The sequence below is a fragment of the Copadichromis virginalis genome, linkage group LG15, assembly GCF_057382275.1.
Source record: "Copadichromis virginalis isolate Kocher_CV1m ecotype Utaka linkage group LG15, C_Virginalis_male_GT1.1, whole genome shotgun sequence".
Classification (NCBI taxonomy): domain Eukaryota; kingdom Metazoa; phylum Chordata; class Actinopteri; order Cichliformes; family Cichlidae; genus Copadichromis; species Copadichromis virginalis.
In genome coordinates, this window is record NC_140632.1 from 34,082,137 (window position 1) to 34,107,286 (window position 25,150).

The window sequence follows — 25,150 nt, forward strand, 5'->3', positions numbered from 1 at the left end:
GAGAAACGTCTGTGCTGTGGAACATGGTAATGTTGATACTGCTGCTTGCTGCTCCTGCAGAGAGAAAAATAAATACTGTGGTGTCCTGTTACCTGTCGAAGACAGTGAGTGGAGTGGACACAAAATTATTCAGCAGGAAGATGTATTTCCATAATAAGGATATGTAAAATGTCTGTGTTATTTTAGGTATGAGAATTTTCCAAAACAGAAAAATGCCTTGCTGAGGACACAGTAGACTCCTCTTTGCCTTTTCAAGGTGGCGTTAATTCTATAAAGTCTTGTCTATTGGTACCATAATACATAATCATAGATAATAAAAATGCATTTGGCACTTAACTCATTTTAAAAATATGGGCATAAGCTTAACGGTCTATGTTTTGAAATGATTAAAATATAAAACAAAATAATCCGTCTTTGTCACAAAATAAGCTAAAAAGTTTATTTTTCACAGCTGTAGATTACCTAAAATGTCCTTTTGCAATACAGCATGATCATTTCAACATTACAGTGGAACATAGGCTTTAGGGAGCATTTTAAATAACGAGAGCTCAATTAAAATACAGAATATATTTAAAAAGCTTTGATAAGACACAAAATTCAAGTTAGATATGGAAATGCATACATTTGAAAAAGCAGCCTCTTTTTGTTTCATTCATACGGGTTGTCGGTGATCGCAGTCACTTCCAGTTCTTCAACAGCAGGTGTCCGTCAAAGTTCATTTTTGACCACTCTGAATCTTCACAGGCTCATATAATTCACAATGAGAGTCGGCACTCTGTCAATCGTTATATTCGCTTATTTTATGCCGGTATTATTTAATTAACTGATTTGTATGAAGTGTCAGAGCGAATTACACTGCTCGCTCCAGTTGTCTGTTTATAAGCCTCCGTGGTGTACAGATCTGATTATTACAGCTAAATGAAAGGGGAAATATCTAAGATGTTTTCATAATGAAAAAATAAAGTTTTAAAAATGTAAACACTTTGACTTCAAATCACATTTTATTCTCAAAGAGACAGCAAATTAGGAAGTGACGTATTTCAGCGTCAGCCTCTTCCGCTCTCTTTTCGTTGAGGCTCAGCTAGCGGCCGGGTGGGTAGAACGTTTTGTTCAGCAATATTTAACGTTTTTAAGATTATAATAAATGTTTGAAGTTGAGTAAAACAATATCGCTTTCATCCTTTAATGACAGCATGTATGTTTGATGTAGTCTTACATTAGTTTCAACGAATAAAATTGACATAATTGTGATTAAATTCCGCGCTGACGATAAGCATGTGGCAAGGCCTGCAACGAGCCTCTTCTGCTAGCGCTTGCTAATGTAATGCTAACTTACCAAAAGCGCCGACAGTCGGCAAAATGATGAAAAGACTTTATTTATTAGGATAAAAGTTCCGAAATCTTTTATGATCTAGCTTTTTTATTCATCTCGCAGGCGATTCGGTTTTTACTGTGATCAGTCAGCGAGCTAAGTAGCTACACGGCTAAAAGTAAAGCTAACGTCATTTTTCTGTGAACAGCCTGCAAACATGCAGATCTTCGTGAAGACGTTGACGGGGAAGACCATCACCCTTGAGGTGGAGCCCAGTGACACTATTGAAAATGTCAAGGCAAAGATCCAGGACAAGGAAGGTGAGCTAACTCGTCTAAAGTGACGTTTGTGACTTCTTGAAAAATATTTGGCTGCTCAAGATGTAATTGGTCTACACCTTAAAAAGGGACAATTCGAGTGTGCCAGACTCTACATTTTAATACATGAAACTGCGAATTGGTAGATATTTAGTGTCCAGAACTCTAGTGGCTGTGGTTTTGAATTAGAAACGTGGGTTCTTTGCCTTTAAGACTGTTATGGTTTAGGGTACAAGTTGAAATAGGTTTGCACTCAAAATCACACATTAGACCACAAAGGTGACATAGATGGACTTGTTTGGAGCAACCTGTGAAGTGATTTAGCTTTAGATTCTGTTGTAGTTAATGTTCATGTTAAAGTGCAGATTGGTTGACTAGTGTTGTGTTTACAGGAATTCCCCCTGATCAGCAGCGTCTGATCTTTGCTGGCAAACAGCTGGAGGATGGCCGCACACTGTCCGACTACAACATCCAAAAAGGTAACGGCTGTGTTGTTTCTGAAATTGGCAGTAGCACACAGTAGACAAGCTGCCTATTATATAAGCGTTATGAGAAAGTACTCATTAAATTTGTTTTATATCACAAATGCACTTTGCTGCAGTTGCCAGTAGTTTGTATATAACACCATTTTGGATATGTAGCTATGGTATGGTGTCATTATTTCTGTGTTAAATGATTTTTGATTGACTTTTAAATAACCAAGGTGTGCATCAGTTTTCCTGGTAGAGTAGGCTTTCTGTTTAAATATAAATTTGACATTAACATGATGTATTTACTGTTCACCAGAGTCTACTCTCCATCTGGTTCTGCGTCTGCGTGGTGGCATCATTGAGCCCTCACTCAGGCAACTGGCCCAGAAATACAACTGCGACAAGATGATCTGCCGCAAGTAAGTCCAGTCCTAAGTATGAAAATTTGATTATCCTCAGGCCTGCTCTTATTTCTGTTGATATACATTTTAAATATATAATTCAGTGTTGGTAGAGGACCTTATAAACTACATTTGGAGGTCTTTGTATATATTTGAATTGAGAAATAATCAGGTAGATAGAATTACTTTGGTTTGGTTGCACAGTGCTTTAGTGTCACCTGAAATGGCAGTTGGGAACAGCTGACCTTAGTTTTTGGCTGAAGTGGGTTTTCTCAGGATCTTTTTCATTTCTAAACCCTGAATGTTTTTAAATTGGTACGCTGACCTTTTTGTTTTGCAGGTGCTATGCCCGTCTGCACCCCCGTGCTGTCAACTGCCGCAAGAAGAAGTGCGGACACACCAACAACCTTCGTCCCAAGAAGAAGCTGAAGTAAACATTTACAACTAAATTGGCACTTTGTGCTATTTTGTGTTAAAATAAATGTAGAAAAAAAACTGCTGCTTGTCTGATTTGTGTTATTTAATGAACATGTAAAGGTGTGTGTTTGTTAAATTCACTTGAAAAGTGACCATAAGGCTGTGCTGGCTAAATTAACAGCCAGGAAAAAGTAACCAGATTAACTGCAGTAAGGTGAAGCTGGTGTAATTGACTATTGGGATTTAACAAGAGCTTCCAATTAAGTCCTGGGATACTCATGAAACCTGCTTCTTGGATCTGGTTTAGGATTAAACTTAAGATCTGTTCCAAAACTAGATGATGATAATTTTGTGTAGTTTACAACAAAAGGTGTCAATTGACATCAATGTTGGGCAACAAAATACGCAGCTGGTGTAGTGATTTAGAAGTTAGTGTGCAGGTTTTATCTGGCTGATGATTAAATACAAGCTTTCTCACTGATTACTGTTCTAACCCAAGCAACATGAAGGGAATAGTGAACTTGAACTATTTCATAAATAAAAAAAGTGGAAATGTGAGGATTAACACCAGGTTTTTGGGGGGTTTTCATCACACAAGAACCACAGCAGTGACTTTGCATGACAGTTTTAATGTTTAAAACATTTATATACAAATCCCATACAAGCACCTGCTCTCCTCAGATTCAGTTTTCGTACCTTGTACTTCACAACACTTCAATGAGACTAACCTGAACTAAACTATTCTGAGGTATTTAGTCATACTGAAAGGTTAAATGTGTCAGAAAGCAATGAATGATGGGTAAAAGCTGACATGAGATGAAGATCAGTGTCACTCATAAATTGGCTGTTTGTCGATTCCAGTTGTGGCTTCTGTTGGACATCTTTGGTACTGCGATCTCTCAGAGCGGGCAACAGACGGTTTTTTAAAAAGTCCTTATTCCACCGTATTTTCTGAGGGATCCACACTCAAGTTCAAAAATATATCCTTCAAACATCTGGTGATCTGCATTTCACAAAATGTATCGTGAGACTTTACAATAAGGGGTATCAAAGTGTATTATTAACTCTTCAGGACAGGCATATTTGAACAGAACCATAAAGTGCAGTAGTAAAACGTGGTTTATCATTGCAGCCACAGATGATGATGATAATAAAACACCAAATCTCTAAAAGGAGACAGAAGTGCAATTTAACTCAACAGGTCCTGAAATATGAGTTGGATTACTCCTTTCATGTTATGTAGCTACACAATAATACTGCACATTAGTCTGTTTTAAGACCACTGATTATATTTTGTATCATAATCACGTGTTGTGAAATGCTTAATTATCCTTATTCTAAAAGGAAAAAGTATTTAATCTCGCAGCACACAAGAACTACGCCTGTGTTAACACAGTATTATTGTGCAGCACTCAAACAGGAATAAGGCCGTTTGAAGTGTTTCTGATGTCATTCATGTGGAGCTTATTGAGAGGAGCTGCTAGCCTGTTTTCTTCATGCTTACTAAAGGCTGGTAGCAAATTCGCATAATCTGGTGGAGCGATGACAAAAAATGCGTGTATCAACTATTAACAGGCAATTAAGCTAGAATTTTTTTTATTGCTAATTTGTTAATTGTTGCATGTAGCAGCTGATGTTAGAAACCCCCAGACCTTTTGTAACTTGTCAAAGTGATGAAATATCAATCTTTATACCAAGTGTTAATGTGATAATAGCAGTATAATGCAGAAATGTGTCATTATTAACATATTTAGTACATTCAGAATTAGAACTGCTGCAGCAATTCTTTTGATTATCTGCACTAAAACTTAAGAGAATCCTAAATCAGTATATCATACACACTGGCAGCTGAACATGCTATAACACTAACAAGGAAAGTAAGAGGGGGTAATAACGGGATGCTATTACCTTATATTGTAGTTTATTACATTAACACATTTCACAATTTGACATGTTACGATTCTGGCAGTCACTGCATCACCAGCTGCAAAGACCTGCACCTTATTTGTACCTAGACTATTACTGTCATACGAAGGAATCAATAACTCATTACAGGGCAAGAAGCAAAGATCGATAGATATTGTGCATCAGAAATTCTCATACAGCACTGACAGACAAGTCAATTAAGTACCAATTTACTAAAACTTATGCAGTTGTGCTTTTAACTGGAGCGGTCCGAGGTTACACGCACACATCCTCGCATGTTTCACCATTTATGTGAGGACACTCGTGCTTAGCAAAGCCTTAAGGGACATTTCACCTCAAAATAAGATACATCAATAGTTTTATTTATCCATCTAAATCTATTTGACCTCAGCTGTAGACATATCTACTTTCTCATCTTACTATAATACACAGATTTTATTATCATATGCAAAATTTGTTTCCTCCAGCTCCTCCTACACGACCAGTACTTGAGCAACTAAAGTTGGCACACAGGTACATCCTAGGAAGGTTCTTATCCATATCACATGACAGCCACCTAGTAATGGGTTAAAACAACCTGTTTTTGTTTGTTTTTAGCATTTAACACCTTATAAAAGCATCAAATCTTATTATTTCATAACAATAGCATCTGATTTATATCCAAAAAGTTTCAGTTGTTTATGATATAGTATAGATTGCCTGGCAATCAACTAGCGACAGGCTTTTAAACTGACCTGATTTTAGACTTTACACACCTGTAACACAGCAAACAATCCTACAGCACAGGCATGTGCTAGTTAATATAACGGAACTAAAAGGCAGTTTTACCTTGTGAGCAGATTGATGTAAGATTTATATTCTTTCTACTTAACCAAGCCTATCAGCTGTATCACTGGATCTACCTATAATGAGAAGTTTCTACTCATAACAGTGTGACAGCATGTAAACGTTAACAGCAGCCTCCTCAGCTCTGTTGTAAACTTGACTAGCTGCAATCTTCGTTTGGTTGGTGAGTGCAGTTGGGCAGAAAGAAACTAACTCCTACACAAACCTGCTCACACCAAAGTACCAGGGTCAAACGTTCTGCTATTTCTTTGATTTCAAATGCATTGTTTGTGTTTGTGGTCATTATGTTCAAGAGAATGCATAGATGCTTCTAATCGTCACCCTCACCAGAGCAAAAACATGTACATTTTGGGGGTAACTGTCCCTTTAAAGTACCCTTTAAAGTTGTTGGGGTCGTTCCAAATGTCCTCACATCAATGGTTTTGAACCAGTATTAGTAAACACACACACACAGCTTCACATTTCTTGGCAGGTATGGGGCTTCTGCAGAGCTCATGCAGGGCTCTTGTAGTGATCTACTCTGCAGCTCCACCGAGCCTCTCTCTAGGGTTATTACTATTATGGTAACTGATAGTGTTAAGCAACAAGGAAAAAGTACATTAAGCAGAATTGTTATATAACTTTGTGAACACGGACAAATGTAAACAAAATAAAACTTGGCACACACGTTGTGAAGTGCAATCTCAGTGTCCGGGTGGGAAAACGGCACGTGTACAGACCAGAGCTGCTGATATTGCTCTCCATAACAAACTCAGTTCCTGCAGCTTGAATTTTGCAACATTTGTGGCCGTTTTCTCCATCCTAACAGCGAGTAACTCATCGATGAACATAAATAATAGAGTAAGTGGTGAGAAAGAGCAGTCCTTATAAAACATGAACAAAAACAGTTGAACGCTGGCGATGGAGGAGACAGAATGGGAGCAGGTTGTTGCATCTCTGAGTTTGTAGATGTTCGGGCTGGTGTCAGACCAGTCTAGGCTGATGATGGTGAACTGGAGCAGAGTTTATTCAGGGCCTTTGCTTCCAGAAGCTCTTACACAGCTCACACTTTTACCGGGTGCATCTCCACAGTATCAGCAGAGGATCGTCACTTTTTAAAAGCAGACATGACAAATACGTACATTTAAGAACTGAAAAAAGCGAAAACGCTTCTGCCAAAACTGCACTGAAATAAGCATTTATGGAAAGCCACTTTGTTTCTATGACCCAAATATGGAGGTTTATGAAAAGTTGTTTATGTTTAATGTAGCTATAAAATATAAAAGCAGATTATATTTGATTTCACAGCTCTCCCAAGGTTGATGAAACCCTTGCTCTTACAGCGCTGCAGTTTCATGGTTCGAGGGTTTCAGACTTCCTACTTTCCCTGTCAGGTAAAAATCTTCCTTCAATATCGGCCTTTGCAAAATTCTACGGTAATCAACTCAGGGTGTTATGTACCATTAGGATGAAATGCTTCACCTCTCTTCTTTACTACTGAAAATCACAAGGTCAGACTTTGACAAAATCCACTTTCGGACATGCACTTCTTTCCATTTACCGCACGGCATTTGAATGCATCGGTTTACATCCAAATGAACACTGCAGTAACTTTTCTATGTTGCGACTGCAATCCTACTAGGGTGGACCGAGTAACATTTACAGATCACTTTAGCATAGCAGAGGGGAAAAGAGGACAGGGCTCGCCAAGACGCGAGGTAATCTGAGGAATGCAATGTGGAGGGCGATGCAGGAGGCTCAGTACAAGATCTCTTTTTACTCAGTAATGTTTCAGCATTGGCAGAGTGTGTTTAAGTCACTAAAACTCTCCAATGCTCCATGTATTGCAAAGATTGCATCACTTTGTGGGTGCGTCTGAGGGAAGCTATAATGTAAATCTGACTCATGTCTGAATGAGGAGATAAAAAAGTCTGAAAAGTGCTCATTTTTATGGCACCAGCAACAGGACTTTTATATGAATGGTGTGAATGGCAAACAGCACAGGTGGTTTGCTCTGCACATAGCACCTTTAAGAGGTTTCCAATGCTGGACTGATGGTGAAAAACAAAGAAAGTTCAACTATAGTGTGTTTGCCTCCATGTTGCTCTGATCCCGTCTCTGCTGTTAGATCAGTTAAACTGGAGGGAACGAGACTGTGGAGATGCACCCCAGCTCCTGCTGTGGCTACTTGCTGACCAGTTTTGCCAGACTCTCTCTCAGGTTGTTCAGGTCACCGATTTTGATGTCCAGAACGTCAATGATCCGTCGTACCTCGACCTCCGCGTGCGCCTGCTCCTCCCGGTTGGAGGCCAGGGTTTTTTCTGAGCTTTGAACGCGATCCTCCAGCTCCACATTTCGTCTCTCCAGATCCTGCAGAAGCACGGTTATTAATTCAGGTTTTCATTTTTCTCTTTTCATTTAACCCAGTAATTGCTACCAAAAGTGCATCTTTGCCCACATTCTTATCCACAAAATGCCATAAATGTTAGTTTCTCCAGAATATGTTGACAAGATCGACAAGTTATGTTTTGGGAAAAACCAGATCACAATTAACCGAGTAGAAAAAGTACAGGCCTTTATGCCTTTATATTGTGTTTCTATACATTTAAACTTCAGAAAATATGCTGTAAAACAGATGTATTCCAGGGAGATACTGCGGCTGCCGACTGCTATAAAATTAGCTAAAAAACTCCTCTCGGAGCAATTCAGTTTAAACTGTTTATAATCCAAATTCAAATCTGCAGTTTCCTGTTTTATGGGGTAATTCTGTATGCGAAAAAGCAGAGATGAGTACTTTATGGAATAAATCCAAGGACAGCAAAGGTCAAATATGAATACAGATAATTCACAACTGACACCCCCGGTAAGAATGATAGAGGACCTAATAAAAGCTATGCAATATGCATCAAGTCTCATCTCAAGCATTAAGAAGGAAATTCAATCCAATTTGTTTTCTCCTTGAAGCCCTCAGTTCACCTTTGTAGATTCTTTGCCACACTTACTCTTGTCTGAACTGTACGGTCTCTTTTATAGCGCTCCCTGATTATTCATATGCCCTGGTTTGGGTAACAGCAAAAAGGACATTTATATGTAACAGATCATGAAAACTGCCAACTAAAAATAAACCCTTTTTAGGACTAGAGTGCTTTAGGTCAGTGTCATGCACTAACCTCTAAAGGTTATGCATAAGTATTTTAACAGTTTGTTAAAGAAAAAAAATCCCTTTTATGTCTGGTTGTTGTGGAAAATCACAACCGGTCAGCTAGCGGCGCCAATAATTTTCCATTTTGAAGACTTTGACACACATCAGTCAGCCTGGTGAGCATTTTCATTGCTTATCAGGTTGACGGATGTCACACTTGCAATCTAATATAGGGATCCATTATATTAACTATACACTAATCTGCTGATGACTTTCTAGAACGAGCGGTTATTTATTAGCCAACATGCCATCAGAAAACTGACAAATATAAAAGCATATTCTACCAACCTAAAAAGTGACATCATCAAATGTAATCTTTTGTACAGCAAAGAGTAAACAAGTCCTAAAATGTTCATTTTACTACAGCGTGAGGAAGAAAATCAGCAACTTCAGAACTGATAGTCGTTGAGCTATAAAAATGTGTGACATTTTCCACAAATGTGTTATTTGTGCAGCACGACAAAGTTGTCCAATTTGATGAGTCAGTCACAAAACTGCAGCTTACCTTGAGTCTCTGCATGGCCTCCTCCCTCTCCCTTTCTAGCTCGCCAACATCTGTTTTCTTGCTCTGTAGATTGTGAATTTCCTGAAAACACAGTAACTCCAAATAATTACAACACCATCTTTCCGATTCATGTACCTCAATGTCCCGAGGACAAGCAGCGTTCCTCATTAATTTTATAAAGGGGGTCAGTGATAAGATTTGGGACGCCTTCATCTTCTTGGGAAGGAGGGAGGGAAACATGCCACTGTGACCTTGCATGAATCCGGCTGCCAAAAGTGGACTGTGTTTAAACGACGGGACAGATGTGGTTATGTTAATGAAGCTGGCAGAGAGCAGCGGGCTGCTTTCAAAGGAGCATTTTGCTTTTATTTATCCTGAGGAAACGTTTCTTGGCTCAGCGTGTCCTGCGTGCATTAGCGGACATTGACTTTACCCACAGAAACATGCACCGTTTGACAAGATGATGTGTGTTTTAGAAAAGTTACAGATGCCATCAGAAATCTGTCATTCAGTACGGAGGAGGCGGTTCGGAACATCTACATCTCGGTCGTGTTCCGTAAGACTGTGACATTTTATCAAAGCACTCTTCAGCGTGATCAAAGCGACAGACACGACAGAGCCTCAAAGCTGAATCCAGATCTTAGCAGACAACAAATGAAAAAAGCCAGTGAACACATTCTTCTGTCGTTGTCTGCACGAACTGTGCAGCATTTTATCAAGTAGTTACCTTTTACACAAGTACAAGAAAATATTTCATTTAACGCGTTCAAGATGATTTAGAGAACAGATATTCAAAATGACACTTACTCTTTCAGAGTTTTTATGGCGTAATTGAATATCAGAAGAAGATTCAGGCTCACACATCCAAAAGACTGCTGGCAGTACATAATGTATGCTCTTGTAAATTAAGCTAGTGGTATACACCGAGCTTCCCTTTAAGGTGGCAAATAGATTTGGACAGTGTGCATTGCTGAGAGGAAATTTGGTGTCTTGCCTGGTCTTTGGCTCGCAGCAGGGCTTCCAACTCCTCCAGTGACCGGCTCAGCTCCTCTTTACCAGGCTGTCCAGCAGAAGGACGCCCCAGCTGGGCTTCAAGCTCGGCCACCTGGAACACACACAAACACACAATGAATAACATTAAAAACAACATTATAAGATAAGAAAAGCAAGACTACCATCTAAATCCACCTTCTAAAGGCTTCCATCCAAGGTGAGTTTTGAGAGATATCACAAATCTTAAAAAGACGGGGGCCTTTTAAATGTTGGAAGAGAAATCCAGAAATAGGAAGCGGCGACTGTCACTCCATGTTTAGCTTCACTAATCGAAAGAGAAGCATGGACGGGAACATGGGATCACAGATTCAGGCTTTTAATGTAACTCAGGCAGAACTAGTGCGATGCGAAATATTATACTGTAAACAGTAATCGAGCATGTATCAAACTGTGCAAAAAGAAGTCTCATTTGTAACCAGCATAGTTTTGAATCTGACTGATGAAAATCGACAGCAAACCAGAAGTATGGAAGCCAGGCAATTTCAATCTCATTTCCTGAGACGGTCTGATTTAGTTTTAGCTAAATCTAATTTAGTCTTGAAGCTAATCAGTCCAGTTTTCATGTTATTATGTTTTCACATAATCTTTCTCGTACACAGATATGACAAACAAGAATCAGCCTTACAAAAAGACCAAAGAATCCAAAGTATAATCCTAACGTGTGATATAATTTTCACAATGCACAGAATTAATGGAAACCAACATGACCACGGTCTATGCACAAACACTTTACTGTCCATCTATGTGCAGACGAACAGCAAGTGAAGTGATTTTCACAGCTAATAAAAGTCCATTTAGTGAAGAATTATCATGCACCACACTGCTGTGCAATTTACAAATGAATCAAGGACATTTTCTTTATTCATTGCCTCTCTCCTGACTCTGCTCCCCACCACACACACACACACACGCACACACACACGCACACACACACACACACACACACACACACACACGCACACGCACACGCACACACACACACTTAAAATGCTTCTGTGGAAAAAAGCTTTGCTGCCAATGGGCACAGCACTGAAGCCTCTCGCCTTGGAGACTTTTTTTTTAGCTGTTCGAGGGGGTTTGACCTTTTGAAAGATATTTTCCCAATCTGACCCACTTCCATGTGTTTAGCATATTAATGAAAAAGTCAAAGACCGTCAAGATTTGACAGACGGTTTGACGAAACAAGGACAAACTGTGCAGCATTTGAAGTCTGAACACGATGAGATTCAGCCGTCTTTTAGGCCTTTGTAGTTTAACAGACAGACCGAGGCACAAACAGTGACAGGGCTAGAGGTCACGATAACATATTTAATTTTGCTCCCCATTTGATTAAAGGAATAGCATTTGATAACGAGACACTTGAGCAATAACGAAAGGTTACCGTTTTACTCGAGATCACGTGACCATTTTAATCACTTTGCATTGTATTAAATTAAACGAGTGCGTGCCAATGGGGACTAAAACATGTGACTAGACTGCAGCTTCTATTTGATAATTCCTTAAAATGAAATGCATCACACAAAATTCTTCCAGTGAAACAATCAGCTCAGTAATTTTATTTAACATTTTGTGCAACCATGCAAGAAAATCTCTGGTTCCAGTTGTTTAAATGTGATTATTTACTCTTTACTGTTCTATGACAATAAATGTATCTGGGGTTTGACTGTTGATGGGAAATAAGAAGTGGGAAGATGTCCCCCACGTAGTTGAGATTTTTGATAAATTATGGCTTCAGTGTGAAAGTTCCTAAATAATACCAGTTTGTGCTTTAGAGTCCCATTTACGATGCATAATAGAGCAGAGCTCAAACAAATCTGAGAAAAAGAAATAGCCGTGGGATTCAAGCAAGCCCTTGATCTTCTACTTTTGGTTTATTTTAATGCCGGTGCTGCAGAAATGGACGACTTTTCATTTTCTCTCCTTTAAGCGTGTCCTCTGCATTTTAACAGGTAATTTCAAAGTGGCATTTTAAAGATGCCAAGGTACGCTACTCCAGCCAAGCCGAGCTTAACAAAAACCAATGCAGGCTGGGGATGGGGGATGGGGGCTTTGGTTTAACCTGGTCTGTGAGTGACAGCCATTGTCCCCAGAGGCAGTAGCTCCATCTCTCTGAACTCCACACAAATAGTGTAGCATGAGAAAAAGCCTGTAAGAACTGTGGTATCTGTAATATTCCCACTAAAGTTGAACTGTTTTAAATAACCGAGACGCATCTGCTTACAACAGCAATAGAGCGCTGACATAAACTTGTCAGTGTAGTTAATTTGATTAATTGTTAAATATTTATATGGTATGTGCCAATGAAACTCAAACTAGATTGGCAGAAGAACAAAATACACTAAAATGGAAAAATATACTATAAAAAAGAACCATTCAAATATCCTTAAATGCATACAAATTGCTGTCAGCCTCTCTGTGGTGGACAAACACAAACATGGCTGAAGCTGCTCAGAGTGGGACGAGGGAGGAGAAAGCCAGCCATCCTCTCTCCTTCTACTCCTGCAGTGATTTATCTTCTTCCACTAACTGGGGCACAGAGGGGGGAGGAGGTGGGCAGTATAGGGTGTCCTACCCTCACCCCCCTCCAGGAAAAAAAAGGAAAAAAACAAACAAAACCCTGCCACCCTGTTACCAAACCCTGGAGGCCTGCTCTACTTCCAGCCACCTGGTTGACTTTGCTACAGTGTGTGTGTGTGTGTGTGTGTGTGTGTGTGTGTGTGTGTGTGTGTGTGTGTGTGTGTGTGTGTGTTTTTTGGGGGGAGGTGTGTAACTTTCACCTGCACTCAGAAATAGATGAATTGAAGATAATAAAAAAAACGCAATCTGAAAAGAGGCAGTACTGTAAAGGTTATAGAGCAGACTGGGTTGCAGCAGCAGCATTTAATTCTGTTGCAATAAAGTTGTGTCGTTAAGCTCGACCAAGGGCAGAATTTCCTCTCCCTAAATTAAATATGAAATGTCTGCATTCTGGCCCTGCGACTATCACGGGAGCCCGTCAACAGAAAATATCCCAGGGAGGGGGGGCTGGATGAAAAATGCATCTGCAGTTTGGAGCAGGCCTTGTAGGGATTTTAATGTGATACTGACACATTTGTATAAATGAGTAAAACAAAGTTTTATAGAAGAAACTCAATAGATGCATTTTTGCTAGTTTAGGTTAACATCATACCCATAAATATAATTTCTAAACAGTTATCAACAACAACAACAATGCACAATGGGCTGCATATTCAGTTTACAAGTCCCCCATAGTGCTTACTGTAAATCACACAGTGTAGCATACAGCGCAGGAGCATAAAACAGGACACTTACTGTGTTTAAGTTTTTTGGACATTGGCTTTTCAGTCCAGCCTAAAAAAACAAGTCCGCTGTGGTCTTATTGGAAGGTGAAGAAGCTGTTCTTAAGGAAGGAAAATTGGGAGAAATGCTAAGATGTGCCAAAATACACAAGAAATGAACTGAAAAAAATCAGTGGCAACAGGAGTGACGAATCCAAATGTGAGAGCTTTGGTTCAAATCATCATTAATATGTACAGAAGAGGTCAGGGGAGAGCTACAAAGAGCCCAAACACACTGCTAGTGTAGTTATAAAGCCTCCCCAGAGCCGGGATCTCAACAGTATTGACGCTGTGTTGAATATGCGTGGGATCATGTTGACAGGAAACAGAGCAAGAGGCAGCCAACATCCAAAGAAGAGCTTTGAATGTCCTTCGAGAAGCCTGGAGAATTAGTCCTGAAGACTACAGAAATGATAAGACTTCCTTAAGAAGTGCAAACTCATTAACGTTGTGATTTACTCATTTACTATATTTCCATGTATGTTTGGACATATTTCCATGAACTGCTGCATTTACTTCCCATTTTCCTAGAGAAATATAAACAAACGAGGAGTGGCTTAAGACTTTGATATGGCACTGTACTTTCTTTTAGATCAGTAAGTCTCATTGGTCGTCTCATTATCGTGTTTCATAAAGTGACTTCAAATAAAATTCTGTATTAACAAGTCAATCAGGCCCCTATCGTTTTTCCCAAGACTGTGAAAGCATCTTTAGTGTCATCTTCAAAGTATAATGTGAATTTCTTCAAACACTGACTGAAAAAGACTCAACTTAAGCCTACTGTAATTACTCCTCTGTGCACTACATAAGGTCACCTGGTCTCGGAGGCGATCGGTCTCTTCCTGGTATTCAGCCAGCTGCTTCTTCCACTGTTCCACGCTGCTGTTAGCTTCCTGCAGTGCTGCCACCAGCTTGGCATTGCTGTCTTGAAGAGTGAAGAGTTCAGCTTCCAAGTTGATCTCACACATAGACCTGAGGACAAGTTCGCCACACACAGACTTCGTTAATTCTCCTGAAGAACTGGTACTCTGATTCTCTTTGTTCACCTGAACCAAATCAATCGAATGAACCAATCACAACTGTTAAATGATGCTACTTTAAACAGATAATGTTTGACACTGTTGGAACGAAACCTTGGAAAGGAGAAAGCAGAAGATACAGAGGTAATAGAGTGAAACATTTCTATTATCCTGCAGTAGCTGTGTGAGGAAGTCTATTGACATTTAATGAATTTAAGGAGACAGACGAGTTCTGCAAATTATGAACGTTATGATGACTTTATATCTTTTTTGGATAAGTGCTACTACAGTGAGCTTTTTTTTATTATGCCTTTAAAAAGCTTCAGCAAATATTTTTTAGGAATTAAAGTGGACCAAGAAATGCAAAAATAATTATTATGGCATGCTAATTTTTCTTGGGTTTTTTAGAATCATTTTGTTCCAAATCTGCAACAGAGCAGAGCAACACTCACCTTCATCAGTGGGAAATTGTACCACAGGGTACTAAAAAACCCAAAACAACAGCGGTAATTTGTTCTGCTTTATTAAGTTGTGGGAAAGATTCAGTGTGCCGGTAAAGGTCATAATTCAGTGGGGATATTTAATAAAGCAGAGAGCTTCCTCTTTAGGAAGCAGAGTCTCCACCATAACGACTAAAACTGGCAACCATAATACCCCTCACCATAGCAACGGGAGAGAAGGGCCTGCATTGGCCTAAAACAATCATAAAATAAAACTGTTGGAATAATGGGCTGTAAAGCAGCTGAGAAGTGCTTCACTGGTCCCAGATGGAAGGTTGAGGGATCAATAATGACCGCTGTGATGATGATGATGATTACGAGCTGCAAAATTTAGCACCTTTCAGGCTTGGGTGGTTTTAAGTCATGGACACACATACAGATTAAAAAGAGCACAAACGTTATGGTTAGGCCTCAGGTGATGGTGTTTAATCTGCCTGCTACAGAAGAGGCACAGATATGCACACATACCACACTGCAGACCAGGGGAGAGTCCACCTGTAAAGAGCTCAGACCGACTCACTGCTGCTTTTCTAGGTAATTAGCTACAATGTTTGAGCTTATGTGTAAGGAGGGTTCATTTTCAGTCCTTGGCCATTCGCTCTTTTCAAAAAATAAATACATAAATAAAAACTGTATTTCTTGATTTTTAGTTCCTAGAATAAATCAAAACGAAATATTCCAGATGTGTGGTACCCACACGCAGAACTATATATATATATATCATCACTTGCTACTGTGCTAGCACTCAGTCTCATGTTTCATTTTAAAATTATGTGTTCTTATTGTAAACACTTTGAGGCATCTGTGATTTTGGATTACATAAATAAAAAATAAATAAAAATCACATATTTGCTTGACCTGCTTGACCCATTTAACTTCTGATTGGCTAAACACACCTGATTCCAGCCACTCAGGAGTAAAGCGAGGAAAGCTGGCCATAGCGGTGCTCGTTTCCCATGATGCAGCTCGATGCCACAGTGCAGAAATCACCTGAACGTTAAGTGAAATATGAACTAAAAAGGCACAATTCATTCCGGTTTCCACTGCATGTTCACTAATGATGTTAATCTGAAAAGAGAGCATACAGATGCAGAGTGAGCGCCACTTCTGCCTCCAGGATGACTAACGGTTTTCCTCATCTGTGGAATACATCCACGATACCATCACTACGCGCCAAAGAAGTCATGCGTTCAGTTTCTTTGAATGCAAAAAGCAGAGAAGTGTGACGCCTTAACAATGGCGTGCACTCTATAAAGGCTTTGCAATTTAATGGCTCGTAAGTCCGCCTCAGACAGGATACAGGGGACTTTTTACTCAGTGCTTTGAGTTCTTACATATGCTCGTGCAGCCAAGCTGGGGGTTAGACACTGCATTGTACGAGTGGGTACGTGAAACAAAAGATGGAGGATCCAAGTGATGAGCTTAATCAAAAGATAATCCAGTACTTCAATACGATCAAAATCTGGCAACATGCATATGAATACATTTAGGAGGAGAAACCTGATGTCACTGGTGAATAACAGGGAGTTTTCTTATAGTTAAAGCATTACTTTATCCATTCTTAGTACAGTATGTAAAAGGAGGGAGTGACAGATTTGTTTAAGATACTTTTGGATTTCCAGTGAAGAAAACAGTTGTACTGTGACTAAGCGATACAGAAAAGTTTTCTTGAGGTAGCAAGCTAAAGAGAATGCTTTCTAAAAGTTTCAGTACTCCCACATGCACATCTGACAGGGATAGCCCATGGCTGTTTGAAACCTATAAAATAATCTAGAACAGTTTATTGCTTTATTTTTATATAAAAACATAGCAATATGATATATTTTTGCTATGTCAGAAAAGACTGAAACATTTTCATTTTATGGCTTTCTTTCTGTCTGTATATGCATCTGTTGAGGGAGTTTTAAGCATTTCGGTGACTCGAGCAGAAACACAATCTGTCATTACCCTTCAGACAACATCTTCTTGACCCTTTCTTTCTCTGCTGTCAGCTCCACTTCAGCACTCTTGCTGCGAAACAGCTTTTCCTCCCCGGGCCCGTTGACTGACAGCAGCGGCGGTGAATGGCGGTCCTCCGACAGCTCCTAAAACAGACAGCGCACGGACCAACGGGGATAACAATACAAACAGGATCTGAACACTGAAGAGATGACATGATGTCAAACCATCAGTTTCGTGTAGTACAAGAAAAAAGGCTAGATAAACCAGGACCTTTCATGGAAGCGTTATTGGAAAAAGGGGATTCTTCCTTGTTTGCGATTACGCCGTAAATCCTCAGGAGCTGCGCTGCAGTTTTCATATCAGACAACAAGAGTGCTCAAGCAGAAAGTGCACGATTAAGTGGCAAGAGCACTTCAACAGGGTACATTTCCAGTATTCTGCATTGTTATATTGAGTGTGTGGTAGAAATGACAGTGAATGCTTTGATAGACCAGCATGGCCAAATGCAGGCCAATAATTCTACATTTCTGTTGCTCTTTCTTCAAAGCATAGGTTTAAACTGGTGGCCCCTCCGTTAACATCCCTATACCCAAACCTGTCATCGGGACACAACAGACCAAACACAGTAGCAACAACACAGGACAGAGCTCAACATACCGGTGCTTGATATGTCCCATCTGGGCTTCTGTAAACAGGCGCTACACAAAGCGAGCAGCCATGTGTGGAGCCCAGCTGCTTTTATACAGCATCACAGATCTGATTGGACTCTGATTCAACAAGAAGTGACTAAGATACAGCTGCTCCTTCCAAGGGCTCATCTTTCCGTGTGTGTACAGAAAAAGTATGTGCATCGTGTCACCGTGTGTGCATTGGTTGAGAAATGACACATACCGCACATCTGGTAAGAGGCGAACTGGTAGCACAGGTTACATACTGGAGGGATTCAACGTTCATTTTGGAAGCTGGTTTAGGGTTTAGGGAAAATTAACTGTTAATTTCAGACTAGCTTGTGTCATAATAAAAGTAAATAACAGACATAAAAATCAACTTCAAACACCAACAGCTGTTCAACAGCTGTCTTCCACATCACATGATCCTCCTCAGCAGATGTCATGGAATATTTCATGTTCAGACTTTTATTCTGTCAAATATATAAGATTTATCACCTTAAATATGAAAGCCAAGCCTAATTTTTAGTCACTGCCTTTTTTGAATAAATATTCACTGGATGAACCAAAAATAATCATCCACACAGTCTCTTTGTCTTTGAATCGAGTGTTTTCAGCCCCATTGCCAAAGGCGTATAAAATCAAGCAAAAAACAAACATTTATGAAAGAACAGGTCATTTTAAAGAGTTTCCTAAATGCTAGAAGTTCCTCAATCAACCTTAAGTGTTATTATTGAAGAATGGACTGTAAACCCAGTAACTGACCTCCAAACCTCCTTTGATGTTAGCAAGGGACTAAATTTAAGATGGAATTATTAATAGGAGGCTACAGAAATATACCAAGACATCAATGTAAACTATTTGTTTTTTTCTGAAAACTAAATAACAGATGAATTATTGAAATAACAAGAGCCTTCATAAAATTAACCCACCGCTTCTTTACACATTATCTGAGCACAAATATTTGAGATATTTGTTAAGCTGAACACCATACCCATATTTTAGCCCAAGTATTTAGCTTAATCAAACTGAGCAACATAAAAAGAGACCTAAAATCTGACATTATACTTGGCTCGTCTAACCAATCTGCTTTGATATTTACATTCCCTGCTGCCCAGAAAACGGTTCATGCTTCCTGTCACACATTTTTGGGAACCACTCTGGTTAATCTGAGGCTGTGGGCTAAAAGGCAGCTCCACTTGCTTTTTAAAAGCATGCAGATGAATTAGCTCAGGCACATTTCTATACCACCCGTCGCCCTCTTTCTTTCTTCTTCTTCTGCATGGAAACCCAAACCTGAATTCGTCAACGGCCCAGTCTCTCACTGGAGTATCGCAACCCTGCACTTACTGTAGAAAGAGCTTGTATTATTAATTTGAGTGAGCCTGACTCTGTTCCCCTGAGGACAACGGTTTATTATCTACAGCTCAGCAGCTCCGAGTCTATGCTTATGGATGGATATGGAAATAAAACACACAGCTGACTCAATGTGGATGAGCTCTGTGTCCAAAGGAAGGAATGAGAGAGGAGGAAAATCAAAGCTAAAACAACTCCAGTCCGGACCCCCAAAGCCAACGAATCGACTATGTGTATTGCTGAATAATTCATAGCACAGATCATGTTTAAGTCATAAATGGGATTGCACATTTACAGCAGGTTCCCCCTTTTTTTAAATTTGGTGTGTTGTTTGCTAACAGACTGAGTGGAAACAAAACAGAGACGCTAAGAACACGGACTAATTAGCCAGAGTTCAAACAACTTCCAGTTTTTAAAGGATGTATTTGTGCATTTGTTTTCAGGAGATGTTGGGGAGAAAAAAGAAATCAATGAAATGTTTCCCCTGATGATGGGGGAGGTGTGATGAATTCAGTTTTCTGTAATACTTAAATTAAAAGAAAAAATACAGAGTCGATTACACTCTTTGTTGTTGTTGTTGTTGTAGCCATACTTAAAGATCGTTTTCCCTTTCGCGGCAAACGCTCGGTTTGTTCTGAAACTTTAATTTGCTCTCAAGTCGACTTTGATCAGACTCCAGATAAATTATTGAGCGCGAGTGTCCGTGCAACACCAAGTCTACGAGCAGCAGTTCCATCGACAAAACAGTCATCTTTGCTGTGTTTGTTGTAGGTTGGTGCTTGTGTTTTCACGCACCTGTGAAAGCTGAGATGGATGAGCGTGCGTCCCACGATGCATCAGCAAAAGAGAAAGAAGAGGAGAGAGAAAAAATGTTATTATATGATAAAAAAAAACCCTCTTAAAGTGAAGGCAAAGGCAGTTATCAGAGGCATGGCGAGGGATCTTTTTTTTTGCTTGTGGATTTCCTCTGCGTGTCACAGTGAAACAATTTCTTCGACATTTACAAGTGACTTTGGTCTCCTTTTAACAAAAACAGCCTTCACAGTAGTAGAAACTGGTGCTACCCAGCAAGAGAACTTGTAAGTGCAGCTCGCAGATGCGGAGGGAAAGTTGAAGGTTACAGGCAAGCGGCCGAGGGACGAGACAAGAATTAATCTGCACATCACAGTAAATGATGCTTTCAAGGGCTTTCAAATCTGGCTTAAGCACAGTTATTTTAACTAAGCATATACTGTTTTCCAGACATTGCATGCCACTTGTTTGTGTGGAGTTACACAAGGTTATTGGCAGAAGCACTGACTCCAGCTGAAGGACGAACACACGGACAAACTGTACCAACAGATTAAGAGGCGCTCAGAAGTCCCGCCCACACAGACTGACGGACAGTCCATGGAAACAACAGCAAGGCGAGCTTAGCAACAAAGAAACATTAAGAGTAAATATAAAAGAAGAATAAACGCAGCACATATTTTTCCACTGTCATCATAAAAGAGAACATTCAGTTTGTGATGCCCAGCTCAGCAGGCACTCATACAATATAATGCACGTGCGTGTTGTTTTTTAAACACATAAACAGCAACTTATAAACTTTTCAGGGTCCTGAGAGAATCCCGGCTTGATAATCGGTGGAATCCCAGAAACTGTAAATATTAAATTGCTTTCCTGAGAGCTTTCCTCATGACGGCGCCGCACCACTGTTTGTCTTAAGTACATCTACACTGTTTACTTATTTATCCCAGCCTCAGTCCATTTGCTTCCTTAGCTCTATAATGCCTCTCTTTCTCTCTCAGTTGTACTCCCCACTTGACTTATTCATGTCTCTATGCATCTGAAGGTACCTGCACGGGTTTCCCTTGAAGCACCTGTCCTTACCCACTGAACGACACACAGTAATGCATTCACTTTTCAGCTGCTTTTAATGTCAAGACAGGGGTTTAAAATATTGATAGCTGGCATTTCTGACTCGACATGCATAGAGTGAAGGAGACGAAGAGGAAAAGAAACAAATGTTTGCAGGCCATCAGAGGATGGTAACAGCTTCTGTAGCCTGCTGTGATCACGCTGAGAGAAACACGAATACATATGGACTGTTTCTGACATACATTTACTGTGCAGTCGTGTTTCAACTCATTTCAAACTGGATATTATTGTAATAAGAAAAGAAAATCCTTCTAGAAGCTAATTAATGCCAATAAAATACAGGAGTTTATCTGGGTTGGGGTTTTATTCTCACTGAGTATTAAAACCCTTAAATACAATGAAATATTCTTCCTAATTATTTCTCAGTTCCTTAAAACTATTATCCCAGTTACAGCTCTGTCTGTTTATCATTGTTCATTTATTTTATCTCGCCGGCTTCGCCGTCTCCTCTTCCATCTCATCTTTAAGCTCTGCAAATAAGCCAGAAAGCTGGAGCTCCGCTGCATGCAGATCCCCTGCTGCTATCCACACACACACGTAGAATATGTGCTCGGTAGAGCCTGAGGCTGCAAAGATACAGCTCTGCAATACCACAGGGCTTTTACTGACCAACTGTAGGTGATACAAGACCTATTGATGCACTGGCAGGAAAACAAAACAAGACAAAATAACGCAGCTTCTCTGCAGAACTGCACGCGGGGAAGTTAGGAAGACGTTTGTCGGTTTATTGTGCCTTTGCTCAAGTATTTTTGTATTTTTAATTTAAGAGCAATAAGTTTCTCAACAAACGCTTGCATAACGCTTTAAACTCCGCTCTGCACAACCGAGCGAGTTGCTGTCAGGCAGAATGTGCCCATGTGTTTGTAGAGAACTTTAAACAGTACTCACACATTGGCAACTGTTTACAAAAGCTTAACAGCCTTAATGGAGCTCTTGACTGGCATTACTGCCACACTGGAGCTGCCATCAATACTTGGCAGCGGCTCAAACCTGCCTCGTCCTCGTGTGCTCGCAGCCTATAACAACGTTGATTGGGTATTATTTCCACATTATACCGCCGCAGACAGTCAGCAGTATGGTGTTTTACAATGCGCTGCGGTGAGCCAGAAGAGAGACGACGTGATAATAGCCACAGCGCCTCTGCGTTTACGGCCTGTCACAAAATCAATGACTGCTGTCTTATTGAGAAATCAGTCCAGCTTGTTCGCCTGCCTCTGACCTTGCAGTTCTAACCGGGTGACATTTCTCTGTGTGTGTCTGTGGTTGGCTTATTGAGACATATTCATGTGCTGAGAGAAGTCTTTTTCTTTTTCAAAATCAACCAGCCAACAAAACAGGTCTCTTGTTGCCATGGCGACTGCAAGTAACACATCTGCTCGTTATTATGTTACTAACCCTGACCTCTGACCTCCCAGTGATGCAGGCCTTTCACATTACACCAACTGACTGAGAGCTTAAAATCATATCTCTATGCCCAGTGTCCTTACTGCAAATGAAAATGTGTTTTATTTACTTCTTTTCTGGATTTTTCGAATTTGGGAACACTTTGGGAACGCATTTCAAAATTAATCAGGAAATCATATGTATAAAGATATGTTCATGGTTTTAAAGATCAAACTTTAAGCTTTCAAAATAGCTAATAGGGACACCGTAGCAACAGTAATTGTAAATTTTTGGTGTTTTCTGTGATACGTTAAGTTAGTTTGAAATAGCCATGCTTTAGCTGGATTGAGAGAAACTGTGGTGGCGTTCACAGATGCAGACAACACTTGGGAACAAGGTCCAAATTTTGCAAAGCATCATATGTGTCTGAACTTATCAATTCCTCTGCTAACGCCTGCATGTGCTGACAGTGCACACCGACTGCAAAGCAACAACGTCAAACATGTGTTAGAACTAGTGTTGCCATAAAAAAGGAGATGACAACAGAAGTAGTTATAAGCTCTGTAACATGATCATTTCAAATGGCGAAAGTCCAGCAACATGCCGAAACATCTTTCTACATAACATAGGATTCACTCCCAGGACTGTTGTATTTCATGCTCTATGTTTGTGCACCACAAGTGTTACTGCTACTGTTTCCCAGCTGAGCAGATCATCTGTACAGATGCTGAACACGGGTTTATTAGACTTAAATTAATGACAAAAAATATATTACCTCAATTTTTAGACGTTGACTGAGAGACTGATGACACATGTAGCACTAGGAAGTATTCTGTTTGGGATTTTAGATAATATAGCAAGTGTGCTGACACTGGAGTTGTTCATCGAGATGTCCCTTAATGAAGGAAATGTGGAAATTACTTTAATCAAAGTCAAATTTATTTTAATTGCACTCACCTACTGAATATTCCCTCTGATAAATACCCATAGTCTCATCAATTACAAACAGACTATGGGTATTTGCTGCGATTTATTTTGCAGCAAATCAGGACCAAGCATAAATATACTATGAACATATTTAGGCAATGTATTTCCTCAGATGTGAATGTACACTCACTGGCCACTTTATTAGGTATGGCTCAACTGCTTATTAGCCTAACTATCTAATCAGCCAATTACATGTTGCAAAGGCAGGTAGATATGGTCAAGACAACCTGTTGAAGTTCAAACAGAGAATCAGAGGATGAATGATTTTGGTGACTTTGAAGATTGCGTGGCTGTTGGTGCTACACAGCCTGGTCTGAATATTTCAGAAACTGTTGATCTACTGGGAATTTTCCCACTCAGCCATCTGTGGGGTTTACAGAGGATAGTCTGAAAAGGGAAAACAACCAGTGAGAAGCAGATCTCTGGGTGAAAATGCCTTTCTGTTGCTGTCAGAGGTCAGAGGAGAATGGTCCAAATTTGGCCTAAAAAGCACCTAACCGTGAATCCATCCCGTCTTGTATCAATGTTTCAGGAGGCTGGTGGTGGGAATATTTTCCTGGCACACTTTGGACTCCTAGGTTCCAACTCAGCATCGTTTAAATGCCACAGTCTTGACCAAAATCTCTGAGGAATGTTTCCACCGCCTTGCCGAATCTATCCAAGAAAGAATGAAGGCAAAAATGGTAAATGGCCTGTATTTGTATAGCGCTTTACTCAGTCCCTATGGACCCCAAAGCACTTTACACTACATTCAGTCATCCACCCATTCACACACACATTCACGGGGCTCGAACCGGCAACCTTCCGATTACAAGACAAACTGCCAACTCTTGAGCCACGATTGCCCAACACAACAGTAGCGAGGTGTACCTGATAAAGTGGACGGGGAAGTGGCGTAAGACTGTGGCACTCCAAACATTTCTATCAAAAACTGTGACTATAACCTCCTAAAGAGCAGATTGGGTCTGCAGCAGAACTTATCACCGTAATCTTGGCAGATTTGTGACAGTGGAGATTTTAACCTCAGCAAACATCACAAACCCGTTCACCTGGTTTCAGAACAGACCCTTCACATCAGCTTGTGTGCAGGTCTATTAGGTACCAGCACACAAATTTAACAAAGGTTTACCATTAACTGTCACATACTTTGATAAAATCCAGCTCTTTCCAGGAATTAATGCTCTGCTTTGCTGTATCCAGGAGTGTTTTCTCTCAGCCTCGACACACTATCAGCTCTTATCTGAGAGTCTCAGTGGTGAGGTTGTGGTTGGCAGCGTGACTCTGCAATCTCCCGTAGCTGCCGAGTGGCTCTTTGTTAAGACTTACGCTCAGTGCACACCCACAAAAGCATAAACAAGCACTTTACTCCGTTTTGAATCTGCATTGCTACAACATCCAAAGCCGCTCTCAACTCTAACACTTGGCAGAAATAAGCAATGTACAAAGGCTGGCAGAGCAACTCTGAGACTTCCAAATGTTTGCAAGAGATACTGTTTCCTCCATTTGAAAAAGAAAACAGCAACTAATAAATCACAACTTCTATAAATACCACTCTGTGCCTTAGGCTTTAGCACACAATGCCACAATGCAGCAGCTTTTGTGAGATGACG

The 25,150-nt window shown here is 40.1% G+C and overlaps 2 protein-coding genes across 2 annotated transcripts in view; one reads left to right on the plus strand and one right to left on the minus strand.

Moving 5' to 3' along the window:
* The first annotated feature begins 1,009 nt into the window (after positions 1-1,009).
* uba52 (ubiquitin A-52 residue ribosomal protein fusion product 1) lies at positions 1,010-2,998 on the plus strand. Its single transcript, XM_085433046.1, has 5 exons — positions 1,010-1,092; positions 1,521-1,632; positions 2,022-2,108; positions 2,416-2,518; positions 2,841-2,998. The coding sequence occupies exons 2-5, from the start codon at positions 1,530-1,532 to the stop codon at positions 2,932-2,934; spliced, it is 387 nt and encodes a 128-aa protein (XP_085289172.1). The 5' UTR covers positions 1,010-1,092; positions 1,521-1,529; the 3' UTR covers positions 2,935-2,998.
* Positions 2,999-3,530: 532 nt separating this feature from the next.
* The window catches only part of homer3b (homer scaffold protein 3b), a 53,727-nt gene continuing 32,107 nt past the window's right edge, over positions 3,531-25,150 (minus strand). Inside the window, exons 6-11 of the mRNA XM_085433047.1 lie at positions 20,046-20,054; positions 17,233-17,369; positions 14,582-14,738; positions 10,370-10,480; positions 9,376-9,456; positions 3,531-8,038 (exon numbers count right to left, since the gene is read on the minus strand). Coding sequence (XP_085289173.1) covers positions 7,853-8,038; positions 9,376-9,456; positions 10,370-10,480; positions 14,582-14,738; positions 17,233-17,369; positions 20,046-20,054 — 681 coding nt within the window. The 3' untranslated portion in view covers positions 3,531-7,852. The remainder of the gene's footprint in view (positions 8,039-9,375; positions 9,457-10,369; positions 10,481-14,581; positions 14,739-17,232; positions 17,370-20,045; positions 20,055-25,150) is intronic.

Bases quoted from the DNA above. Each gene is read 5' to 3' on its own strand.
- uba52 (XM_085433046.1), top strand. From the start codon at position 1,530: ATGCAGATCTTCGTGAAGACGTTGACGGGGAAGACCATCACCCTTGAG. The intron at 2,109-2,415 runs GTAACGGCTGTG...ACTGTTCACCAG, and splicing joins CGACTACAACATCCAAAAAG to AGTCTACTCTCCATCTGGTT. The intron at 2,519-2,840 runs GTAAGTCCAGTC...TTTGTTTTGCAG, and splicing joins GACAAGATGATCTGCCGCAA to GTGCTATGCCCGTCTGCACC.